Source organism: Poeciliopsis prolifica, unplaced genomic scaffold (assembly GCF_027474105.1).
Source record: "Poeciliopsis prolifica strain line A6 unplaced genomic scaffold, Auburn_PproV2 SCAFFOLD009, whole genome shotgun sequence".
Classification (NCBI taxonomy): Eukaryota; Metazoa; Chordata; class Actinopteri; order Cyprinodontiformes; family Poeciliidae; genus Poeciliopsis; species Poeciliopsis prolifica.
In genome coordinates, this window is record NW_026562384.1 from 11624368 (window position 1) to 11651133 (window position 26766).

General features: G+C 36.5%; 1 protein-coding gene across 2 annotated transcripts in view; it reads right to left on the minus strand.

The window, feature by feature from the left end:
• The window catches only part of LOC129362977 (dedicator of cytokinesis protein 2-like), a 112522-nt gene extending 87078 nt beyond the window's left edge, over window positions 1-25444 (minus strand). Inside the window, exons 1-17 of one of the 2 annotated variants that reach the window (XM_055034832.1) lie at window positions 25231-25444; window positions 21457-21534; window positions 9759-9842; window positions 8530-8570; window positions 8364-8419; window positions 8185-8281; window positions 7946-8094; window positions 7592-7727; window positions 6233-6390; window positions 4732-4813; window positions 4420-4555; window positions 3659-3734; window positions 3349-3425; window positions 1401-1651; window positions 1062-1160; window positions 832-904; window positions 437-540 (exon numbers count right to left, since the gene is read on the minus strand). In XM_055034832.1, coding sequence (XP_054890807.1) covers window positions 437-540; window positions 832-904; window positions 1062-1160; window positions 1401-1651; window positions 3349-3425; window positions 3659-3734; window positions 4420-4555; window positions 4732-4813; window positions 6233-6390; window positions 7592-7727; window positions 7946-8094; window positions 8185-8281; window positions 8364-8419; window positions 8530-8570; window positions 9759-9842; window positions 21457-21534; window positions 25231-25366 — 1833 coding nt within the window. In that variant the 5' untranslated portion in view covers window positions 25367-25444. Of the gene's footprint in view, window positions 1-436; window positions 541-831; window positions 905-1061; window positions 1161-1400; window positions 1652-3348; window positions 3426-3658; window positions 3735-4419; window positions 4556-4731; window positions 4814-6232; window positions 6391-7591; window positions 7728-7945; window positions 8095-8184; window positions 8282-8363; window positions 8420-8529; window positions 8571-9758; window positions 9843-11043; window positions 11270-21456; window positions 21535-25230 lie in introns of those variants that run through there. The other variant, XM_055034833.1, reaches the window with a different exon arrangement.
• Window positions 25445-26766: the final 1322 nt, after the last annotated feature.

Below are 26766 nucleotides of genomic sequence, written 5' to 3' on the forward strand. Positions count from 1 at the left end.
AAAAGTAATGAGTACTCCACAGTTTCTAAGTAATAATAAAAACTAAATACTCTTGTTCTGGAAGAATGTTTTCTAGATTCTAACTTTGTTCTAATTTATTTTCTGGGTTGCAATAATTGGACTTTCTGCATGTAAATAGTGAGTACTCCACAGTTTCTAAAATATAAGCTAAAGAGTAACTAATAAACTAATAAAATAAGAGTCTGGATAGAAGACAAAGCTATCTTACCCTTTCCTTACCATACGTTAAATCATAATCTGAGGCAACATGAGCACTAAATAAACACATTCTGTTTACTGAAGCGCTATCAGGTAATCATAAGTATTTGGTTTATTGCAAAACAAGCAATGTCAAGTGAACATGTTTATCAGTGAACTGTTGTGCAGCATTCATATGTCAAGACCTGTGTCTGTTTAATCTTTAATAAAGTCCCACCTTAAAGACAATAAGGTCATGCAGTCCATCCTGCAGAACTGTCCCGTCCTCTTTCATCAGACGTACAAATGCCATCGCAAAGTTTTTCTCACTTTTGTCCTTGGCTGTAGAGGAAGGAGTAAGATGTGTAAAAAAAAAAGAAAATAGAAAAAAATACATGAAGGAAAAAGAGGGGAACAAAAGCAAGAAGGGTGAAGACTTCTAACGTCATAGACAGGAAAACTGCTCATTTGAATAATCAGGTGTGAGTAATGATGCCATGGGTCATTTTGCAAATTGGTTAGAATCATTAGGTGCTTTCAGTATCGCATTATGCTCCAGGGAACGGGGAGGAGGAGAAGTGTTAGGGACGCTGATCTCATTGAGAAAGCAGACGGGTGCTGGATGCTACTTACACTCCTGTGAAGAACGGTGTCTGAACATGAAACGCAGATGAATTCTGTGCATTTCTTCCAGAGGGACTGTCACCTGTAGGACATCTCATGTTATTAGAGAATGTAATACTATGCTATATTCTAAGGCCCTATGAAATAAAGTGAAGTGAGAAATGCAAATGATATAGAGCAAGTCACTTCAAAGGGACCTAAATAGGTGACTGGGAGAGCAGTGAGCAACACGCACACACCTTAACGGTCTCCATCCAGCGGGGTTGTTTGATCTGGTAGTAGATGACGGACCTGTATTCACTGACCACTTTATCCCCAGCTCCCAGACAGATGGAGTTCTATGAAAACAGGCCAAGGAAAAATATGTCAGTGTAATGTGTCAGATTTTATTTTGCAGCATCTGTCTATTTAAGCAGATGTACATTAGATAGATTGCCATCCTGGGATAAAGATGTTTCTGTTTACTGCTTGCTAATAATACATGACACATAATTCTGCAACTGCAGTCTGAGCTTCAATTTGCTCCACACACAAACCAAATCGTTCAGTTCATGTCCACTAACATGTGACCTGCTCACCTGTATGACTTTGCCCTCCTCGTCGCAGACCCACATGATGACTTCTACATTTTTTTGTGTCGTCTTGTTGTACTTGTCAAAGTCACCACCCTGCAAGGTGAGGTAGATGTCATTCCGGACGTCTCCTGGCATAATGATCTCCGGGAAGCCCAGCTTGCGCGCTACCACTGTGCTGCGGTCCACCAGGTGGGGGTATTCTTTTCGAATCTGAACTATGTCGCCCACCAGAGCCTTCATGGTGACCCACAATCCTGAAGAGCAAAGTTGGAGATGAATGAAATTTGTCATTTAAAATAATTGAGTATTTAAATGAGTACATTGATCATAAAAAAGCCTCAAAATTTTTTGAAACTATGAGACTTAAGCAGCATAAAACTTCAACAAAGTTGTACTATAATCCTACCAAAATGTTAATACTCACAAGCTAAAAGTTTGGATAAAAAAGAAATTTATTTTATGTTTTTTACATGATTACACAGCATTTGAATGGAATATCATAGAATTACAATCCAGAGGAGAGAAACATTTTTTTTTTCTTGTGGTACTGTCAGTAAAATAACCAACAACTATACCCTGTTGATGGTTGCCATGGAACTTAAATTTTTTTTAGAAGATTTTTTTAAAGCAACTTGAAATATTTGATTTCAGTCTGGTGAGAAGGAAAAAATAAAAAGAGAAAAATCAACAAAACTGAAGAAAGCAAAACATTTTAATTGTACATCGTACAGTCAATTCAAACTGGTTTAAAATAAACAACAGAGAAAGAACAGGTTTTGTTCTCTCATTGTCAGGCAAATATGCAGCTTCCTGTATCAAAACATAGTTTAAAATTATTTCAAAAACAAACTAAAGTTACGGCATGCGAGTTAAACTATTATTTAACACTTTAGCAGGTCTAGAATAAATTGCTGTCCCCTCATTTCTTATCTCACCATGTAGTTCGTATGTCTAAACACACTTTACCTGGGTCAAAACTTAAAACATAAGGAGTGAATGGAGTGGATTTTGTGAAGCCTCTATAAATTATGGGGGTCACTTTAATGTCCTATTGTTTTACATTGTGCATTTCTATCGGAAAGAAGAATGTATCTCACAGGCACTTACACTTTAAATTAAGTTAGTTTTTCAGTGAGCCTGAGCTAATTTATTATATATCTGTGATATAATCAAAGTGTGATGTGCACAGTGTGAGTAGTTTTTAGATCAACCACTCAGCATTCAAGGGTAAGTGAGTCTTGCTTTTGCATACTGTCGGTATCACAGGATTGAGTAATGCTGACATGGCTCATTGGTGCAAAGTTTAAGTAGCACTTGCATTGATTCTGCAGCAGGGGCAAATAATATATATGTGAATGATCAGAGTGCTAAAAAAAAAACAATTTCTGAACATTTACAGATGGCATCAGACAAACATTACTAAAAAAGTAATACGATTGATTTTTTTTTTTTGTAAAAAAGTAGAGTAATAAAAATTATACACTACTATGTAAGGAATGTGCGTTAGAGTGCAAATGTGTGTGTGTGATAACAAATGCATTCTGAAGAGAGAAGGAGAGATTAGAGGCATGTAATACTAAAACCTGAAATGTAGTGGCCAAAGGTGCTCCCACTATATTTAGGCTATGCTTGGAGCAAATGGGTACCAGAGGAAGATAAAGCATGAGGTGTAACATGCAAAATTGCCCTAGAGCATGACAGTGTCATCAATTAAAGTTGTAAAAGCAGAGCTTAGAGTAAAAGGGGATGGGATTAATAAAGATTAAAGAAAAAACAAAAGATCTATGAACACTGTTGCAGAAGAACAGGAAAAAAAATGTCAGTCAGTGACTGACAGATTTCTCTTGCTACAAGCAACAGCAGCACACAGACCTGTGGACGTCTTGGCTGCAAACACGCTTCACATGGATGAAATAACAGAAAGAAAAATCCAGTTAGAGCAGAACAGTACCTTGGCCGCCACTGTCTCCTCGCAATGTTGTCGCTTTGTTCAGCAAGGTGTGGAGAAAGTCATTTTCAGCCACTACCCTGAAACCAAATATACACAAAAGAAATAGTTGAATGTACAAAAAAATCAGTTTTAAATCTTGTGGGTGCTGACAGCTGCAAGAGCACGAAACTGCAACATTTCAGTTCTAACAACATGAAGGATCTTTAGGGAAATCCAGAAACCCAGAAACAGTTTTTGAGTAGATACTTTATTGGTTGTAGAAATATGACACAGAGAAAAAAAGAAGCAGTAATGGTGAAATAGAACGTACGGGAAGAAGGGAATGAAAAATTGCTTCTCCTCATCACATTCATGCTTCCCTTTGATGATGTCACTGATGTCCATCACTACCAAGAAGAGAAAATAAATGTGTTACTGATGAGAAAAGTCAAAGCAAACGATACACAGCGGTATTTGATATATGACAGATTCACCTTGGACTAACAGGGAGTAGTTGAGAAAAACACAGCTGCTTTCTTTTGAAATCGTTTGACAACAGTGTTGTTAAATGGTCATTTAAAATAAAAACACCACACTTTAGTTATTTGAATCATGCTACATGTTCTAATGTTACTTGTTCAAAAGACTTTTGCCCTATTAAAAAAAAATGAAAAGCTGCAGGTAGTAATGAAAGTCATACTAGCCGACAGAACAGATAATAAAACAACAGAAAAAGTTATTCTATTATTAAATAGGTTAGAAACATATTGCTGTTTTCTTAAGTATAATGCTTCATTTTTAAGCAAAAGGTTACTAAAATGTCCATGCGTGTCCCTGAAGAACAGTTTATTGACTGATCTATATGCTTGAATATTTCTTACCTCAGTGTTGATGCATTAGTTTGCTAAGGTTAAAGTGACACTATCAGTATTTGTTGTAATATGTCTGGGAATACCAATTATACATAGACAAGGATACTTTCAAGAAATTAAACCGTTATTTCATTACTATTATGATATATGTGTAACACTGGAAACAAACATCATTTTAGCTTTGGGCCAAAACAAAGTCAACTGTCTCCACTTGAAGTACCTGCCACCCCAAAAGGCCGGCGGAGGCCCACAGTGCACTTCTTGTTGTTTGCTTCTTTCAAGTCCATCCTCCCCACTCTCACTATCTGACAGATCAGATAAATCTTCTCCCTGCTCAGGTCTTTGTTCCCCAAGTCCTGGTGGACAAAGACAGAGAACAAGTAAGCAAAAGAACCTCTCTGGGAAAAGCCAGAGAGAAAAATAAGACAACAATCTAACCCTCTGACAGGTAACAAGTTCATTCATTGTCATGTTGTGCAGCGTCTTGCCAAGCTAAGAAACGGTCTAACAGTGCACTCCTGTGGCCACTTACTGTGAAGACAACCTTCAGATTGTTCAGCATCTCAATCTCTTTTGGAAAACCACTGCTGCCCCAGCGAACCAAGTAGTTCTCACTGCAAAAAGTACAAAAAAAACATTAGGTCCACATAAAATCTGCATCAATGTTCAGTTATAATTTTACATAAAGAGTAGAAACTATTTTACAGACCTCGAAACACATATGTGTACATATGTGCTTATTAAAAAAGTATTGACACCCTATAAGGTTCCTGTTAATTTTTGTCATCAATTTCAATTTTACTCTATGTTTTTATTTATCTTATGCTTTCTGATAAACCAACAGAAAGTAATGCTCAGTTATGAAGAAAATGACTGTTTTATGGTTCAACACTTAAACAGATCAAATATAGGGGAAACAAAACACCATAAAGCCTAAAGTGCAATTTTCTGGCACATTGATCACAATCAAAAAACTATGTTAGCGCCAGTTGTTATAAAAATGCTGCGTCTTCCACTGTGTGTTTGCTGTTTGCGACTGCAGCTCGTCTGGTGGAGCTCTAGGTTATCAAATCTGCACCAAAAAAAACATTTGTAGCTACAATCGCACTGAAAGATGTTTCTATACAGTGCTGTCTCAGACAAAAGCACACTTTTCAGAGTTTTATTGCTTTGAAAAGATTAGAATCGGTCTGATTTTCCTTTCACTTCACAATCATGCACTATTGTGCTCTTATCTATCACATTGAACCTTTGAAAAAAATACAAACGTTTGTGGTTGGAATGTGAAAAAGTTCAATAAATGTGAAAACCTTCACAAGGTAATATATACCGATTATCTTTTTTCTTTCTTGCAGAAGTGGACAGATAAAAAGTGTAAGGATTAAACAAACTGAAGCCAGTGCAAGAATAAAAAGTCTTTGACTCAAAGTCAGTTGAAAGAAATACACCAAACCTATTAGATGAAAGAGAATAAAACCCTTCAACAAATGGTCAGACACTGAAGGAACAATTTTATAGTAGTTGGAATGTATTGAAAAGGCGATGACTGATTTAGGTCGAACGCAATACTTCCAGCCACTCTGGCTGAGACACAGATATACTCAGCATGACAGTGAGTGACGGGGCTTAACATCAGCTCTGTCAGGCTCCATACAGTCCTGCCACTCAGTTTCTGTTGGCCTATAATTTTAATTTCCTTATGCCTATTTTTGGCAAATTGTCATAATTTAGAGTCACTCAACAATGAAGGAAAAAAGAGGAAGGCAAGGTATGCAAACAAGAACATAGAAAAAAAAATGAAAAAAACTGTGTGTAGATTGCATGAATGTTCATATCTGCTTTACACAACTAAGATATTGAAGCAAAGATAAAAATTCTAGAAAAAAAGAAAGAAAACACTTTGTATTTATAGAAGAGAAGGGTTTCAAATTTACAGTATATCAATTATTGAAACCAATCTGATTTGGACAGAAATATTTTCAAAACATTTCCTCTTGTCGAAAGCAAAGTTGAGGCAGAACTGCCACTGATACCTGATGATGGTTTGTTTGACTGGGTCATAGAGGGACATGAAAAGCTCAGAGTCTTCTCCAATGCGACACACAAAGTTCCTGACGAAAACATAGAGGCTGTGGGTGGGGGACGACTGAATTCGTGCTGAGATCCCACTGTGATCTGTCTGGATATTGGACTGCAGGAGAAACATAAATAAAAATATGATTACAAATCTGGGTTTAAATCTTTTATTGCAGCATTGCAATCTTCTGCTACAATTTTTGAGAAAACATCTCTTCAAGATAGAACGTTTCCCAGATACACCTTCTGTGTTCATTTTGTCATAGATTTGGGATAATTCTTCCATTGGCTTCAGTAATTACACACTTTTAATTTTGTGATGAGGTACTTTCCCACCTATTCATACTTTGTTTTGCACCAGACCACCCTGAGCATTGTGCATTTTTTTGCACAATGCTCAATCTGACAAAAGCAGACATTTTCTATTAAAGTGTAGAATTCAGTAAACTCTACCTGTCTATGTTGGTGGTGATGAAATAAAAAAGTATTTGTTCCAGCATGTGTTCAAAACAAATCGTTGGTATGCAGATAGAGTCTATTTTCTTGTATTTTCATTAGTTATGAATAACTTTTCTTAAACTGCATGTTTCCTTTCTTTAGCATTTTGAAGAGCAATTTGCTTCTCTGACATTTGAATCCATTCTCAATCATGAATGTATTTATTTATAAAAAGGGTCTGAGTTGGGGGTTTTTCAGTGTTAAACTTTGCTACTACAATAAAAGCTTTATTAGTTTTCTTAATTTTAAGGCTTTTACAAATCTTTATCAAAGGTTCTGACAAGGCTGGCTGATATTGTAGCTCAAAACTGACAAACCTGATTGTTTGCCATTAAAGTCACTGTAATTTGAAATAAATTAGCTGCATAGTACATGCTTTTTATTTGAGCAAGCAAGAGGACGATCTCTGAGTAAAAAAAGTCCTATGACATTAACTTCTTAATTCAATTAGTAGTTAGATCAATGGTGAGATGTAAAATATCTAGATGGAGTGAAACTGAAGTTAATTCAATTTGTAAGCAAGCTGACACTTAATTTATTTAGCTGGCAGATGACTGACATATAAGAAGTATAACTCAATTATTATCTGTGGCTTTGAACAGATAGAGTTTCACTGTCACGCCTTTCTCACACAAAAATAAGGACATCAGGGATTAAATGATAAAACGGCAATTGAATCTAAGTACAATCCAGTTTTATGTTTGTAGAAATCACCCCATTTAAAGAATAAATAAATGATTGGACATAAAACAAATCACATTAGTGTCACAGCTTTTGAACCCTTTGTGTTGCCGTAACCTTCACGTTCTGCTCTCTACCTGCTCTTCTTTGATGCGTTCATTGATTTTGGCTGTGGCCTCCTCGTGCGCTCTGAAGAGGCTGATGACATTAGCCTGCTCAGGGTCCAAGATGTTCCCGTCCTCGTCTCGAACAACCAGGTCCAGCTCAAGGATCCTTCATTGAAAAAAGGAAGAGCAGGAAGGTGGATTCGATGGAAGGTGAAGAAAGTAGTTTTACAAAGGAAGGCAGTTAGTTGTAGAGAAAATGGATGTGCAGGAACAAAAAGAGTAATTAGGAGATAAGACCAAAAGACGAACAGACACCTTTCACAGATTCTGTAAAAGCTGGGATAAAACACAAGTTAACTATAATGATTATCAGTGTAGACGCACTTGTTGCCATAATCAATCTTAGAAGTAACTTTTTGCTTGAGCTCCTTAAATTCATCGCTGGGCAGAGTCCCAGACAGGAGCTGGGAACGCCACTCCATCAAGTCCCACATCAGCCTCTGGACCTGCTTCACACATCCCTGCTTGTTATTCTAAAACAGACAGGGAAAAAAAAATGTTGTTGAAACTAAACAAAGACAAGAAAACTACAACTGTAAAAGTTTGTTGTTGGTTTTCTTTACCACAAACAGCTGCTTCCATATGGTGCCCCACTCTCTCAGTGTGGTGGTCACCTCTTTCACCAAAGGCATCTCAGCAGGTGTCACAATTTCCTCATCTCTAAAGTTTCACAAACAAAGGCACATTAGATACACATGTAAACATCTCTAAGTTTAACAAGAGATCTGTCAAATCCACCCACCCTCGTTTTTCAATGTTGACCTCCTTCAGATGGACAAAACTTGAAGGGAAAACTCCCTGGAGTGGGAAATATAAGACAGACACACAAAAGTAGGAAGTCAGTGAAAGTTTTCAATGTCAACAAGTGTGTTACTGTAAATTATGTAGCTAAGATGCACAAGGCTTACCTTTTGGGCTTTGTTTCTTGTCAGGTATCCTCTGTACCACCCTGAAAGACAATCGAAATATCATCATAAAACTGCATAAAAAACAATATATAGCGTGTTCTCAGTTTCCGGTTTTTGTTTTTATTTGTACCAAAATAAGAGCATGAAAGTAGCCATTCCCTCTGTGGTTTTCTAGTGTTTAGATATTTGGGACCTTTTTATATATTTTCAGTTTTGGTCATTTTGTGTCCAAATTTTTTCTGGGAAGAAAATGGAGCCATATCCTGAGAAAAATATATCCCCAATATATTGCACCTTTATCAGAAAAAAATATATATTGCTCAGTTGAAATACAGTGTAATTTACCAAAAGAAATACCATAAAATGTAAATGTAAGTGAGAATTTAATGATTGTTTATGTCTATAATTTATAAAAATACTTGACTATCAGCAAACATCGCAAACTACTACCAGAAAATCCATGTCTATTAGATGCTTCCAACAGGATTAATATGATACAACCGACCAAAACATCAGATTTTTATAAAGTAATTACCGTTCAAAATCATCACATTGCCAAAAAGCTGAATAATGGTGTTGCTTTTCTTATCTGGGAAAAGGCATTTAATTGATAATATCATAATGATCAGCTATGTGACAGACTGGTATACCATTAAAGTTTAGAACACATTAGAAACTATTGATCTGTTTCACTAACTCTAGAGGCTGTAATTAAATAACACAGAATCTTCCTGACTTTCATTTTTCTCATCAATATGTCATGTGTGCTTTTTAACGTCTATCCTATTGATGTCTTCCTGTATGTAATAAGACTAAGTGTTAAATAACTTTATTGCTCTGCAATATTCTGCATTCAAATCTTTGAGTCCTAATTAAACTGTTTACACACCGTGAGAGAAAATGTGAATTTTTGCCATATTAGTATCGGCTGCTTACATGCTATGACATTTGTTTTTAATTGCCAATAGATATTTTAGTTTTATCGTAATATAGTTCTTACAAACTATATTTAGGTGTTAAAAAGGAACAAACATGCTTTAGACCAGGGGTGCCCAAATCCAGTCCTGGAGAGTTACATGTTGAATGATGTTAAATCTCAAGGGCTGGAGTTGGATATAACTACTTTAGAGCAATATTTTTTATTATTAATGAATACTTTTAACAGGCAATAAAAAAACAAAAACAAATGTAAAACATGACTGGACAGGAGCAGTAGTAACAGCACTCACCATCACAGACCTCCTGGATGTGCACTGTGTCTCCTACTTCCAGGGACAGCTGCTTCTCCCCTTTGCCAACAAAGTTCCATTTAACTAAAAACAAAATAATTACAGTCATGAATGGTAATGTTGTCTGAAGAAACGATATACCAAATTGCCCAAAGGAGAAACATTTAGTTACAGTTCAGTTCAAATCCACAACAAGAGCATCTTCTGGTACTTCACAAGAAAAATGATTTTCACTTTATGTGCACAGAATAAAATAAGTTGAATTAATTCCAATACAATGCAATCATGTCAGTTTCAGATTCAGTCTTTGTAAGCAACTGCTCAACATGTGTTTGAGGATGTGCAAGACTTAAACGTGCTAATGCATAGCATTAGCATTAGCTTCCCTCCCAGGCTGCGTATAATGTATTTTACTATAATCTAATCTGCATACAATTAAAATATGCTAGCTCTGTGTTGGAACATATGGTCAGCATTCCTTCCACATTAACTTTTGATGCACATTTCAGCTTTTGCAACTTTAAATTCATATAAACTTCCTTCCTTATAGCACCACTTCCTGTGTTCTCGACTCACAAACGAAGTAGACCAACTTTTTTTTGTACATTCAATGCTGCAGCAACCGTACTCTCAAAGCTTTCCATCATTCAATGTTACTTTCATTGTTAGTATTGGGCTAAAAGGTGCACTACCGGGTTAGTGAAAGGTTTAACCGTCTCCTCTGACGACATAAATATTATTAATTAATACATCAATGTAACGGCAGCAAAAATATTTTCATTTTTAGTCACTTCAGTCCAGTTGAGGTAAAAAAAAATCTGTGTCCTTGACAAGTTTTTAGCATCATTGCATATCTAATGGAAACAGTGTGATAAGAGCCGCCATATTAAACCGTACTGAGATCATGTTTGCTGTCTTCCTTCAAGCTACAATTACAATTTCCCAGAATTCATTTTTCTGCTGCATTATGTGCCAAGCAAAGATTATTTTTCTTCTCAAAAGCATTGCCCTTCTGTTGCAACTCCGGTTTAAGTTTAACTGGAGGTCAATGTTGTAGATTATGCAAGTTGTCAAATTTTAAGGTTGGAGTCGAATAGGATGTTGAACTCTGAAGACCTCTGAAGCATTAAGCACCAGCATATTCACTAAACAGAAATTTGTTTTCTTTGGACAATGCAGTTTTCAGTAAAACAATAAGTCTGTACATCAAAATGTACCTGCAAAGTTTGCGCACGCACACACACACGCAGAGAAACTTCAAATTGAGGACCTTATTTTGACTTACCTACACCATACCGCTCTGTTGTAGTCCTTGTCCAAGGAGCCATGATTTCATGTAGTCTGCTCCACAAGAACAACTTTCATAAATGTTGCTTGATTCTATTCCTTTTTAATCTCTCTTCGAAACTTCTCTCTTTCACATTTTTTGTAGTTTAACTGAAAGCAGCAGGCCCTACCCCTTTAGACTTTCTTCCTCTTCTGTCTCTTCTCGCTTCCTGCCTCTGAGTGGTTAAGAGGAAGTGGTAGAATACAAGGTGGAGTCACACCCAGGTTTATGCAGTGCCTCCAGATAGCTAATTTAGACTGACTGTAACATCATCAACCAGGCTCAGTTACCAAAGAGTTAAAAATAGCATTGATGTCAACTGTATTAAAAGATAAACAGTGCCAGGTTATTATCCCAAAAGAGCATACTCAGTACAGCCCATTTAAATTATTTATTTATTTAAGTATTGCAAAAAACACATGTAACCTCAATAAATCCTACGATACAAGTAGATCCAGCTCATATTCGGAAGTACAGTTAAGTTAAAGTTTACATGAACTAAACAAAAAGCATGTATTTTCACTTACTGGAGAAGTTAGTGTTATAAAATTAACTCTATTTGATAAATGCCAGAATAATGAGAGATTTTCACAACAGTCTTCAAAAAGCAGATGCAAATCTCCGGATGTTTTCTAAAGCGACAACTCAAACGTACTCTTTCCTTTTAGAGCATTCAATATTCAGGTAGAGAATTGAGAAACAAGTCGTGTTCGTCCTTTACCAATACCAGATGCCTAAAGGTGACTCTAATTTGTTTAAACAATTATAAACAAAATGGAAATACCCAGCCTTCCTCAGGATTCCAAAGATGAAAGGGTTTAGTTGTGAAATGTATGCATCAAACCCAGAAAGAAAAGCAAAAGGCCTTTGAAGATGTTGACTACAGGTGATGAAACACAGTGAAATGACTCCTACATCCTGGGACAAAAATAACCCCAGAAAAGAAGAAACCTTGGGTTGCTTACACAGCAAAAGCGCTAGAAAAAAAGATCGATTTCGGTTTTTACATGCTTGCAGAGACAAAGACCTTGGTGTTTGGAGACTGTGGCCTTATGAAACCAAAACAAATTGGTTCACCATGATCATTAATACATTCAGAGGAAAAAGGGGAGGATTGGAAGCTTGAAAAAAAAAATCACCCCATGGGGAAGTGAAGCGTCATGTTTCGGGGTGTTTGGCTGACACTGGTGCACTTTAGCAAATGCATGGCATTGACAGAATATTATGTGGAAATATTGACGTCTGACTAACTTTAACTTTCCAGCTTATATCAAATGCAAAAGGGTCTTCTACATAGACAATGTCCCTAAACAACCAAATGAATTGCAATTATCAAAGTGGATGAGGTGTGTGCAAGAACTGAGATGCACACTATTTTATATTTAAAACTTAAGACTTCTGTGAAAACAACAAGTAAAGACAACAGGAGGTGATTTAATAGTTTATGACAAAATATATTCAAGGATATGACTCTTCAAGGTTTGGCACCAGATTCTAGGATGGCACTAGCAGGAGAGAGGTATGTGATTAATATTTATTGATATTAAAATAGTTGGGTGATGATCAGAAGTGAATAGAAACAGTGTCTTACTAATGAAAAGTTTGATGCCCAAGATGGAGGTGAGTTTATCCAAAGAGACTGAGGTTGGTAGGAGATTGATTTATGGTGGAGTATGTTTGTCTTCCAGGTTGGCGCTGAGTTGCAGTGACATATTGGAGGGTGGACAGGCAGGTGAGTGAAGTGAGGGAAGTGTCAGGAAAACAGGAAACATGTCACCAAGAGGGCTAAGAGAGGAAAAAGAAGAAAGATTAAAGGAACTGAACAGAATATCTCCACACAAACCCTCGAAGCAAGGGACCACGTTACAGAAGCACAGAAAACTGACATCTAAAGAAGAACCTATGTTTTATTTATTTTAGGGCTGAAATGATTCCTCGAATGATTCGAGTACTTCGACAGTTAAAATTTCTCGAGGAAACTCTATCTGACTCGAAGCTTCGTTAAATTATGCTTTATTATGTAGCGGCCCGTGTTCCGGCCGGATGTTTATTTATGGTGGGAAGCGCTCTTACTTCCACCAATGAGTTGTGTAGAGCTAGCAGTGTGGTGTTGAATTGTGCAGCGTTTTGTGAGGGTCTCGGGGAGAAATCAGGATTGTTTAAGTTTGCAGTGCGATGGTTGGACTACGACAGATTTTGTGGTGTCGGAATCAGGTCGCCACGGATCTGGAGCAGACAGTATGAATGGGCCCGAGAGAGAGCGAGAGAGAGATATCCAAATCCTTGGATAACTGTAAAAATATTAGATTACTAAATATACTAAATTATATTACTAAAATATACTTTTACAACAGCTCTAATTTTTGTTATTGTTGAAGGAATAACTAGGGAACTGGACATGCTAAATAACCAGGGTCCTTCTGATGAGTGTTGAGTTTCAGCTGTGGAGACTGAATCTGCTTTTCACACCGTGGAATGAGACAAGACACACACACCAACCTGCAAACACTTCTCAAGCTCAAACTAACTCACTAATTCTGTCAGAAGTAAAAACAAAATGGAAATATTTAAACTGAGCTACTTTTTCTTTTTGAGAATATTTTCTTTATGATAGCTTTGTACATGAAATGATTACAAAATTAACTTTCATTAATGAGTAAAACAGATCTGCAAGATTATGTAATCAGCAAAACAACTAACTCCAAATCTTATTAATAGTATTCTTTCGTTACATCCAAATGGGCCATACTAATTTATTTTTTAATATGGAACCTTTCACAAAATAAAATGTAGATGTTTTCTTCTTACAAACAAGCCTATTATTTGTTTTCTTTTGTCTGCCACAGTTTTTTGCTGCACATTTAATTTCATTCAGAGTGTCGATGGTACATTTGAATAGGTTAAACCAAAAATAATTAAAATACATATAAGAAAAAACACCTTCTAACGCAGACTGGAAATGCATAAGCTTTAACTGTTAGTAACCCTGTTCACCGCACACTGTCTTCATTTAAGATTTATGCACGGAGGCGTCTCTTCAGCATGAAGAATCATTTCTAAAGTAAGATTCAGTTTCCATGCTTAGACATCAATGTCTTGGGCAGCATGGATCTAAGATGAAAGTTTAGCTTGGTTCTAATTTTGCTTGTTGTGGGAATTATTTATGAAGCTCAAATACATTTCTGAGATTTCAAAGAAAAGGCTCCTTCATCTAAAATGTATCTTCTCTGAACCCCTTCAGTTCATGTTACCAAGGGAACCATCCCATTCGGAGAGCATCCTTGACACCACAGTTGCTGGAATATATAAAAACTTTTTTATATTTATATTTGGAAATATATCTGTCTCATTCTATTTGACTTATTATGAACAACATCTATGGATTTAATTAGATTTGCCCAAAAAAGTTAATTTTGCACTTTTTATATAGAGCAATGAATAGAAACTAAACAGTTATTTTTCTCATAAAATATAAAAGAAATATTGAAGAGCTTTCCTTTAAAACAGCTATTATTGTCATCATCTTTCTGCTTGAGGCTTATACTGAAAAGAGGGCAAAAAGAAAATAAATGAAACCATAATCTTAACCTTTCTTTAGGAGCCATCAATCCTTTTTTGCTTTATAAAGCCTTATTATGTTTTTTAAAAAAAAAAAAAAAAACCTTGCCTAATAAATGTCTTCATATTATTTGGACTTGTTGACATTTTGTAATGTTACACCCTGAAACTAAAGCATTTTATTGGGATTTTATGAGGGAGACTAACACAAAGTCATTCATAAGTATGAATAATCATGCATGTCTTTTCAAAATGTTTCACATTTAAAATTTTAACATACAATAGAAAGAAGCACACAACTGTCCAATATAAAATTATTAATGGAGTTCATCAATATGTAATATAACATCAGTTTAACATAAATCAAGTGCTGTGAATGTGTCTGAGGTTTGTTAGTGAACAAATGGCATTATGAAGATCAAGAAATAAACAGACATAGAGCTGCAGAGAAGTTTGGCTTTCAATCTCTCAGATAACACTACACAGTTGATTAAAACAGAAAAAAGAATAGTAGAACTGCACACCGACCAAGACAGACCTAATCTAAGGAGGCCAGCCAGGTAAGGGGAGAACTGATCACAGGAACAGCCACAAAGTCCCAGGTAACTCTAAAGATTCCCTACAAAGATCCATAGCTCAGGTGGAAGAAACTGTGAGAGTTATGGCATTTTGTAAGACTTTCTTTTTGTGGCATCCACTACTCCAATACATTCACATGCACTCACCAATAAAAAGCAGCAGAAGTACAAATTTAATGGTTTATTAAACCTTCAAAACTGTGTTTAGGTTCTATCTTAAATGTAAAATAACTTGTAAAAATAGCTTAGATTGTGAATAGGAGATGTTCAAATGTTGTTCAAAATCTATAAAAACATTGACGAAAAGAAAAGCTGGGTGAAACTATATACCCCCAAAACACTTGCTGTTTCTACAACAAAATAAGCACTTCTCCATGACAAAGGCCTTACTTTTTAGATTTTCTTCTGCAAAATTTGTTTTTGTTTTTTTTTGAATATGCATTACTTCCTTTCACTTCGGTGTTCGTCAAACTGGATGTTGGTCTTTTGCATAAAATCTGTATATATTAAACTGAGCTTTGTGCCTGTGACGTGGGAAGATGTGGATATGTTTGCAAGTCTCTGACATAGAAAGTGGACGTTCTTCTGGGACCACTTTAACTATTTTTGCGAACAAATACTTCCAAAATATTCTGTTTCTTAGTCTGTTCACTATATTTTCTTTCTTCTTACTCCTACACTTTCATTTTTTTCTTGTTTGTTCTCCTATAGTCTATACTGATACTCTATAAAGAAAAACCCTTCACAGCAGAGAATATCCCAAAAAGAAGTCACAAACACCCTTACAGATGCAGCATATGTATGTCACAGTTTGATATATCAAAGGTGCTCTTCTCGTCACATATAGCAACTCACTATGGATTCGACACTCATGATGATATCATTATGAATGCTGCAGGGTAACTCCAGAAAAACCTCTGAAAGGGAGAGAGAAACCTGGTAGTTGTAGGAAAACCTCTGAGTATTTGAGAATAAAGAAATGTGAGGTAAAGATAGGCTATCTCTCAGGGTTTTGCAGCAGAACAAAACTAAAACCTTGTTATTAAGACTCACAGGAGAAGTCTCAAGGAGCACAGAAAAGCTAAACTTCCAGAAATTGGCAGAGATGGACTGACGGAACGATAAAGGCATAGAGACGCGGGTGACAAAAAAAGAGAGAAAGCATTAATTAATTCACCTTCAGCTAAGATCTGAACAAGACCACGAACAGAAAGGGGTTGGATTCAAACTAGACATTTTTTGTTCAGCTTGAATTCATTCTGGTGGAATGATAAGAAAAAAGTGAGAAAAATGGACAAAGGCAATAAAAAGAGAAATGATAACTTTGCCTTGAGGTCTGAAGATGAATCGTCTTTGAAAAGAAAAGAAAAAAGGAGGCACGTCACAACACTAGCGTCAGCGCATGAAAAATAGATTGAAAGGTTCAGGAAAAGGACCTTTCTATTGCTAACATCACTACCTTGGAACTGTGACTGATTTTCAAAGATATGTCCCAAATTCTTTACAATTGTTCCAGCTTACAGTGCACTTATATGTGTTATAAGACATGAGGGGAAAGATATTACTCATGTAAATCCAAAGACCTCAGCTCCCCAGCACCTAAATTAGAACTTGAAAATAGCAAATTGCCTGAATTAAAAGATAAAAATAGTAAGGAGCCTATAGTCAAAGAGACCCTGCTTAATTGTTGGAGCTTGCACAAGCAGGTTTGAAGAAATGGCAGGAAAAATGAGTAAGCTATTTCAAGCCTAGCCAAAGCAAATTATCCGAGGAGATGTGTAAAATCTGAACAATAGAGCAAAATCAGAGCGAAAGTTACACAGAGAAAGAGAGGATTATTCAAGGATCCTTCCTGGCACTTTTTTGCTCCTCGCTCTCTCTCTCTCTCTCTCTCTCTCTCTCTCTCAAGCCCCCATTACACACACTCTCCATGAGACACACTGTGGTTCTCTCTGGGAGAGCAACTGAGTAGCAGGAGTCTCAGCACAGTGAGGGAAAAGCAGCCCCGAGGTGAGTAGAAACATTCATGCTTGTCGATTGGTTTATGCACAATGTGTTGTCAGATTTGAACAGCCGGATGGAGGGCAGGACTGTCCTGCTATTGCTTTTCTGTTTCTCAGCCTTTCCTCATTTGTACAACAGCATCAGGATGCTTTTTTCATTATTTTATTTTCTAATTCACATAAATGTACTGCAATAATTTTACAACTGATTCCAATAATAATCTGTGATATGTCGTTTTTATTATTTCCTAAATTGTATCCACAAAAACAAAAGCTTAAATTTTTTTCTTTCTTCACTTGCTGAGATTCAGCAGGCTTCCCATTTTTATTTGTATTCAAATGCAGATGCAGACAAAGGTCAGAGTCTGTGGTTAGATTTGAGTATTCTCAGGAATACTCAAATCAAAACACAATTTCTTTTTTTTTTTTTAAGAATATTTCACTTCAAAAAACCTAAAGGTGTCTTTGAGAAAATGATGTGATGTGAATTTAGATTCACAGATTTCCATTTGTGAAACTGGTGTGAAAATGCCACACCAGTAAAACAAGGTTTCTGTTTTATTTTATAGCTTGGGTTTATTTTAATGATTTTATTTATCTTGTTTTGTCAGCCTTTTTCAAAGTATTATGTGTACAAATTTGAATTACACAGAAGAGAACTAAAAATAGACATGCACAAAAGAGGGTGGTTTGATGAGATAATTACAACATTCAGTCTGTATATTCTTGTAATGAAGCTATTGAAGGGAAAAAACAAGTTTTAAACTTCTTAGGAGATGGGCTGACTTTTAATCTCTGGATGATTTTTACAAAATGTACACATAGAAGCATAATGTATTGCAAGCATCTATGAAAGATAGAAGAACAAGAAGGTGGAGCAAATACAAATAAACAGACGGGAAAATGAAAAGGCAGAGCAACCCTTTTGCTATTCATTCAAATCTTAAATGCTTTGTTAATTTGTGATTGTCAATTATGTGAAGCAATAAAACGACAAAGTGGGTTGAGCAGACTGGATCTCTGAATTCAGTTCCCAACATTTTTACCAATATTCAAATAACAGATGCTTAATAAACCGTTTACCATGCTGGACTGTTGTTCCTTTATCCCCTTTTTTAGACATATTAAATGTTTCCATAGTTTTTAGTTACATACTAACTCAATAAGGTTTGGGAAAACATGAGCTCAAAGGTTCAAATACCTTTTAGGAAAGCACATGTATGACACATTACACAAAAGGGGAACCTTCAGAACTGAACATCAGAACATGAATTGCTGTTTGTGTCAGGTGGCCAATATGAGAACAGGTTAGTAAACCACTAGGCTGCTGTTCTTCTTTTGGTTTGTCTGATTTGGAACCTTACCATGTCAACATTCTTCGAATGTCCTGATTGAGTATTTATTGCAGCATAGATACTGAAAGTGAATTACATGTCTGAAAGTGGAGACTAAACCCGTCTCAGAAAGATATGTGACTCTGCAGTGAACCAGTCAAATGTTGGGAGGATGTGGTTTAGTGTCGTGACACGGTCAGAGTGTAATGTGTTGAGCTGAGCTCTTTAGAGGAAGCATCTCTTTAAAAAAGGCAGCAAAAACATACAGATTTGTATGATCATACAACATGTATTATCTATACTTTTGTATAGCTAAAGTGCAGTAAGAAGAGAAAGGTTGAAGCTTAATCTGTTTTTTTTTTCTCCATTCATATTTTACTAAAAGTCCTTATGCGGGAAGCTTTTGTGGAAGCTTTCTTCATTACTACAATAATCAAAGTGCAGTAAGACTGACACTCTGAAGCCAATCAATTATCCCTACCTGCTCTGAACTCGTTAGCGCATCTGTGTGTGCGACAAATACATGCTGTTGGTGTGCATGAATATTTCATTTGTTAGATTCCCCCTCTTGGTCTCCGATAAAACACGCGTTGCTCAACGTGTTTCAATTTCACACTTCCAGAGTTCACACTGGGCAAAACACACAATGGTTACTAAGCAACCCACCATCCCAGACATTTTTCTTTCTACGCCAGAGACTCAAGAAAAGACAAGCAGACAGATGTGGGCACATAGACAAGCACACGCGTTCACACACACTCTGTAACAGTAGCACACACAACGCAGCAGAAGGCCAGTTTATAGAAGCAAATGAGAAAAAGGAACATGATGTTTGGTTTTATGTTGAAATGCATTTGGATAAATAAATAGTTTATCTGATAAACCACATGGTTTCATAATTTATAGACCTATACAAGCAGCATTACAATAAGAACTTAAGCTAATATTTGATTACCTAAAGCCACTTCTGTTTCTTAGAACTCTATATTATCTATACTTTTGTATAGCTAAAGTGCAGTAAGTTTCATAATAACTTTTTCAGTCTTACAGCTGTTAAATCTTGATTTATATGAACCCATATTTGCAGCTTACCTCTCATAACCAAAAGTAAACTACCGTGTGAACATTTTAATATGCAAATATGGCAGAAACTATTTCATTTTGAGTACAGTTTGAAGCAATCACATTGTCTTCAGAAAATTTAATTGTATAGTGAATAGTTTAAAAGTTGTTTTCCTGTTTTTTGAGTCTGAGTGGAATTGAAAAGTTCATTTCCCAATCGACTGACATATCAGCGAAGTGTGAAATTAACTTCCATTTTCTTAATTCAACATAAACATGTTCAGACAAATTACTCTACACTTGTGAGAGAAGATAGGACTCATTTGATAAAGTTTTGAGCTAAAGAGACAAGATACTGCTTCAATACTCATTTCATAAAACCCAATCAGGCTTGTAAAATAAGCTAAAAGCATAAAGAGTCAAAGGATGTACACCTGGGATGCATGATCCCAAAATTTAAGCAACGGATCCAATCTGAGTAATAAATAACCTCATTACTCCAGTTTCGGATTATATGATCTAAAGCGTCACTGCTGCAGACTTTTGTTTCTTTTTGCTGCTTCTTTTTCAAGCTTGCCTTTAATCTTACACAAAATTGGTCTCTTTTTCACCAGAGATGTTCTGAGCAGCAGGGGTATCCATAAAGCCGAATGAAACCTACTGGGCTCATTTTCATCTTTCTTTTTTGGAGGATAGACAAAAAGCAAAGGAAGCTGTTAAATAGTAATTATAAAAAATGTGCTTTAAAATTTCACGTTATTTTTTGAGATTCTTCTCCATTTTGAACATTATATCCTTAAGTAATTGATGAGTGTAACCATTAAAGGAACATGGTCAATGATGGTGATACATCATGCTACTGCATGTGAAAGATTGATTTGGGAAAAAGTGTACACCTTTGACAATTATTGACAGCTGAAACAAAACTTTGATTCCATAGGGAAAAACACCCAGGAAACAATTTCAGCTGTCAGACCACAGAGAACATCTTACAACTACAATCACAAAGATATCTTTTTGTCATGCAAAAACATGAAACAGTCTTCCTCAGGAAACCTCTGAAAGCAACGCAGCCTTTGTGTTTCCTGAAAAACAGAGCACTTATTTCAAGCCTCTTACTGTCCTTAAAACCCATTAACCAAACATATGGTACTGGTCGTGCGAGAGTGTCCATCTGGACCATCGTGACCATGTGAGCCTGAATGTGATTACAAAGACGGAGTGACAGTTGTGGCTGTTTGCTGTGAGGGACAACAATAATAAGACATTCATGAGAAACATCAGATTGTCAGGTTTAAAATAGCCAAGCGTAAATAAGCGATCAGTTTTTCTCATTTTGCCTTTTTTCAGCGCAAAGACATTGTCTCAGCATGAGTCACTTGATTTTATTTTTAATGAAGTAAGTCTGACAGGAGTATATCACTGAATATAACAAAAGCAAGATATTTGTTACCCTCTTTTAGACTTGGACTCATCATATTCAGATGGGAGTCTGGTTGAGATAGAATATTAAAATAAATCTTAACTGGATTAAAAACATGGCAGAAAATGTACTTACCAACATAAAAATGGTGAATGAGAAGAAAGTAAGAAACACATAGTGCACCTTATTCAATATTATAATATGACCCTGTTATATTATTGTGTAAGATACTTGAAGTATCTTACACAGTATTCTAAACTTGGATAATTGAGGAGCTATTTGTGTGTGATGTTGAAGACATAAACTTTGAAAATGGGCTCACAGTGAAAGAAACATTTTGATGATGAAAACTGTTGAAATGTGCCTCGTAAGTCTTTGATCCTCCCAGATAAAATGTCCCCGTCATTACTTACATTTGCAAGCCCCTCTTAAAGCTCTGGTGGGCTGCTGGACGATCAGTGTTTGCTCTGGAAGATGTTCAAATGCTCCAACTGGTCAGAAAAAGACAAAGATTAGAAGAGTTCAGATTTCTGTAAGGCAGTACAGTCATACAGTTGAGATGATACTTTAATCATGTCTAAACCTCTTTCATCTTGTCGTGACAGGAAGTCGGTGTCCATCTCTTTTGTCTGTACCAAACCTACATACATATTCAAACAAGAGAAAGAGAGCTTATCCACCAATCACTGACTCAAAGATATTCTCCCAGGCACAGATTAAATATCCTTGCTCATCTAGCACTGAAATTTAACAAAGGTGAAAATACTAAACTATATGCAGCCTTCTCTGTGCTCCTGTTACAATGTTATAATGTAAATAAGGTGAACTGAATTTATTTGAATTTATATTAAAGCTACAGTTCAAACAGGTTTATAAAAATGGATATTAACAGATAAAAACATTTCCTGGTCCAATGAACCTGGATTTCATTGGTGATGATGAAAACTTAGGTTGATCCTTTATGGCATCAAACAGTTCAGGATGACTTTAGTGTTGTATGGTGATAATTTCTTCAGACCCTTTAATCCAAACTGAGCCCTGGTTTAAAACCACAGCCACTAAACTATCTTGTATTGTTCCACAGTGGGGAAATTCAGGCATTGCTGCTAATCATGTCTATCCCTTTATGACCACACCTTTATTACCCATCTTCTAATGACCTTGTCACAAAGCTCAAATCATCTAGAAGCAAGTTTTTTGACCATCACAACAAGCTCACTCACCTCCTCTACAGTCACCAGATCTCAAAACAATACAAAAGTTTTGGGATGTGCTGAAATAGAATATATTTGTGGTGCTTTCATAATAAAATGGACCAAAATCTCTGAGTACACTCTCCAATATCTTGATCTTTCTATGCTAAAACAATTTGGGACATTTCTAAAGTACAAAAAAAAGGTCTAATCTGATACTACCAAGGAGACTTAGGAAGTGGCAAATGACTGTAGGTTATGTTTATTTGTAGTAATAGGTCAATCAGCCATCACTAATCTTATGACTCCCTAAAATGTGGTAAAAAATGCATGTTTTAAGTGGAATTAATAAGAGTCTATTGATACCACAACTTGGCATAAAATTGTATTTATATTTACAGAATAATGAGGGAAGGTAAATGCTTACTTTTCAATCTTAGGCATATTTCAAATTCTACTTGTGTTCAAGTGTGACATTTTTAGCTAACATTAATGAAAAAAACATCTAACACAATCAATCAACTCCTAATGACCAGAAGAGATGAACAAATACTGAAGGGAAAGAGCGGTTGATTAATGTCATGGCAGGGAGTTTTTTTTTTTTGATTGATGCCAATAGGACCACATAGCATCAGGAGCACACATGCAGAGAACATAAAACAACTAGCAGTCAGCAAAGACCACATCTCACTGACTGAAGTGATGGATATTATAGATACTAACAAAACAATGTATAGACAATTTAATGAATTAGAAAACATGTTGAGAGTCACTGTTACAACCCTGTTACACACAAGCTGGCATTAGTATTGCAGTACAGCTGAAGCTCATACAAGAAGTTAAAAAAGTAGTTGATTAAACCACCCATAGCTATTACTTTCTAATCTGCCAGCCTGCTCATGATTTGGTCATTACTTAGTTGAATTCTATTCTATTCTATTCAACATATTGAAAGAACAGCAAGACTAAATTGAAGCAATCAAACTAGGCATGTAGGAAGCCAAATAATATCATTTTTGTGGTTCCACAGTAATTTGATGTCACCATAGCAAAAGACTGTTTTCCTCCCTTATTCCAACCTGTGTAGTTCAGGTTCAACAATGACATGACAACTGTGAACAAAAAATGCAACATAAATAAATAAATAAAATACTGCTATCCCAGAAATAGAGGTTTTTATACTCTTATGACAAAACATGGAAAGATAAAAAGATAAGCAGGTTTGTCCAGAGAAAATTCTTGAATCCGACCTTAACGTGGATTCAAGAATTGCCGCAAGGGTCAATCAGTGATGAATGATCAGGACAAATTAAATTATTTATAAGGTAGGATGAAAAAAACAACATGGAGTCCATAAAGATTATCAAAAGAGAACTGCAAAGTACAAAACTTGCATTAAAAAGTATAGCTGCTATTCAAGTTTAGGTGAAGAAACCTGCTCATGCAGTAGCTAATTGCCTATAGGGGGCTTCTCTGTAAGCACTGTTTACAGAGAAGCCCCTGTATACAGTAAGCACTATTTACAGTGCTTACAAAGCAGCTAGGATATGAGTTGGATGAATATACAAAACTGTATGAGCCTGAATGCATTTTAACAATCCCAATAATTTTTTACGTTGTGGTACAAGATTATTGAGAAACCACATCTATAAATAAAAAATGTTTTGTCATGAGCAAGGTTGATATATTCTAAGGTTAAATTTTGTCCATATACACAGCATGTCCATACACACTCCCCACTTCATCTAAATTTTCATATTTAATCAAATTCTCAATAACCACTATGTCGACCGAGCGTCACTGAATGCTTACACGCATAGCGCTCAATGATTAAATGTAATACAACTTGGAAACACAAGTGAACACAACTCATCTGTTATCAACACCTGTTCCTGGCTTCATTTGCATTTAAAGGACACAGTCTTTTATTTTTTATATATAAATATATATGTGAGAAAAACTCTGTGAATTCTGTGATTTCAATGCACACTAGTACTGAATGACTGAATGTGTGTAAATATGCCTCCACATATTTTTTATAACAATCTTGTTTTTTTTTTTTCTTATTTAAAAGCCATTCTGATGACTCTATCAATACTTCTAGTATGTGACAATCTATGCCTTCTCTGGAGTTTGATCATGTTTTTTTGCTTCCAGTTGATTGTGGTGTCTGATATTTTATTTTTTTATTTTTTTACCATGAGCCCTTCATATTTGATTAGCCAAGCTTTCTCATTAGAGGTAATCAAGTATCTACCTCCTGCAGACCACATGGCTCACTGATTGCTGTAAAATTGATTTTTCTTCAGCATGTCAAACTTTAATATGTTACATTCTATAAATGCATTAGTTTTGTTGAGTTTTCATGTTTTCAATGTAATTTAAATGCAGATGTGTAACATCCTTCACAGATTACTATAAATTAATATTTGATAGGCTTTTTTAATCCAGAAAATTATATAGCTCAGTGGGAAAAATTGCCATGTAATTTGCATTTGATAATGGAACAAGATTCAAAGAAACCTCTCTTGCTAACTGTACTTATCATCTTTGTCCACTAGGTGTCACTACAGCTGCAGAAAATGGCATTAAAGGCAACGCTGACAACTAGCCAACAGAAGGAAAAAGGTTGCACCTTCCAGTGTTTGTCCAGAAGGGAAAGCTGACTACCCGGCTTTACTCTGGGATGAAAGTTTTTGGAAAAAAAGAGGATATCATGCATTAGATTCTTTAGGTGTTTTTCTGGGAAATAAACATGTTCGTGGACAGCCAAAGCTGAAAGGACAGCATGCTTGGAAGATCTTTTTTAAAAAGGGACCTAAGAAGCATCAACAAAAGATTTTAAAATTACATTGTCAACTTGAAACTTCTAGTATATGTCCCTGTACTTCCTAAAGAGTGAGCATTTTCCATTGAAGTAAAAGACACAGCATAAAACTGGGGTTCACAATCAGCTTCAACAGCAGAAACTTTCCGTTGTCTCCAGTGACGCACCAGTAATAATGTTGTCAAAAGTGATGCTGGGTGTCATCCTGTCCCTCCTCATCCTCCTGACTGTGGGTGGTAATGTGCTGGTGTGTCTAGCTGTCTGCGCCTCACGACGCCTCCGCTGCCTCACTAACTGCTTCATTGTGTCACTGGCTGTGACAGACCTCCTGCTCGGCCTCTTGGTCCTCCCATTCTCTGCTCTCCTCCAGCTCAGTGATGAGTGGCCCTTTGGCCCAGTTTTCTGCAACTTCTACATCTCCATGGATGTCATGCTGTGCACGGCCTCTATCCTAACACTGCTCACCATTAGCGTGGACCGGTACCTGGCAGTGACCAGGCCTCTGAGATACGCCTCTCTGGTGTTGCCATGGAGAGTTGCTATAGCGTTGGTGAGTGTCTGGACAGTGTCAGTGGCTGTGTCTTTCTTGCCAATCCAGATGGGCTGGAACACTGTTAACGGGACGGTGCAGAATCACGGGCCCTGGGCTTCTGAGAGGAGATGTCGTTTTGAGCTGAACAGGCCTTATGTACTCACAGACTCTCTTCTCACCTTCTATTTGCCTCTGCTGGCTATGTGCTGGATCTATCTTCAAATTCTTCGCATTGCTCGGGCACAGGCCAAGCGAATTATCAGTGCCCGACCTATTTGCATCACCAGCTATAACTGCAGGAACAGCCCCTCCACAAGTACTACCCTGGTTTCTGGTGTGACAGCTGTGGCACTGCGAGACCACAAAGCCACACTGACATTGGCAGCTGTGATTGGAGCTTTTGTTGTCTGTTGGTTGCCTTATTTCATATTATTCACAGTGCTAGGTCTCAAGGAGCATCCAGACCCTGGCATAGTACCAGAATTTCCTATTGTTTTGTGGTTGGGGTATGCCAACTCAGCCCTCAACCCTGTCATCTACGGAGCCTTAAACAAAGACTTCAGGTCAGCTTATGCTCATCTACTGAAATGCCGTTTCCCTACATACAATGACTGGAGAAGTCAGCAATCTTCTCCCACTTTTACAGCAGGTGATGCAGCTGCTTCGAAGCTCTTAAATTTGGCTAATAGCATCATCTTTAGTCAGATTATGCAGTGTTTGTTTTAGCATGTTTTTCTCCTACAATTATTTTTGCCTTTCCTCTTTCAATTCTTAGCCCGAAAGCAGCTCACAGAGGTGACACTGCTGTGTGGTCACAGCTCTGCCTCCTGTACAGAAGCAATAACATCTCAAAATGTCATGCTTCAGGACGTGAGCAGCAGAGGAAGTGCTCCAACCACTCAGCCTACAAATGGCACAGCTACCACAGATGTCAGTGGCAATCAGGGGTAATTTGTTTTTTGGCTTTTGGAACTTTGTGTATTTACATTAAACTTCAACTCTTAGTTCATGATTGACATCCTATAATGTTTAATGCATCTGTCATGCATTAAAGAGGCCCTCAATTGGGGGGGGGGCGTACTGAAACAATAAGATTGGCTCTATTTTATGAGTTATTCTACCATTCTGTAAAACACAAAGTTAATTTAGCTTTCTATGTGAACGTGTCATC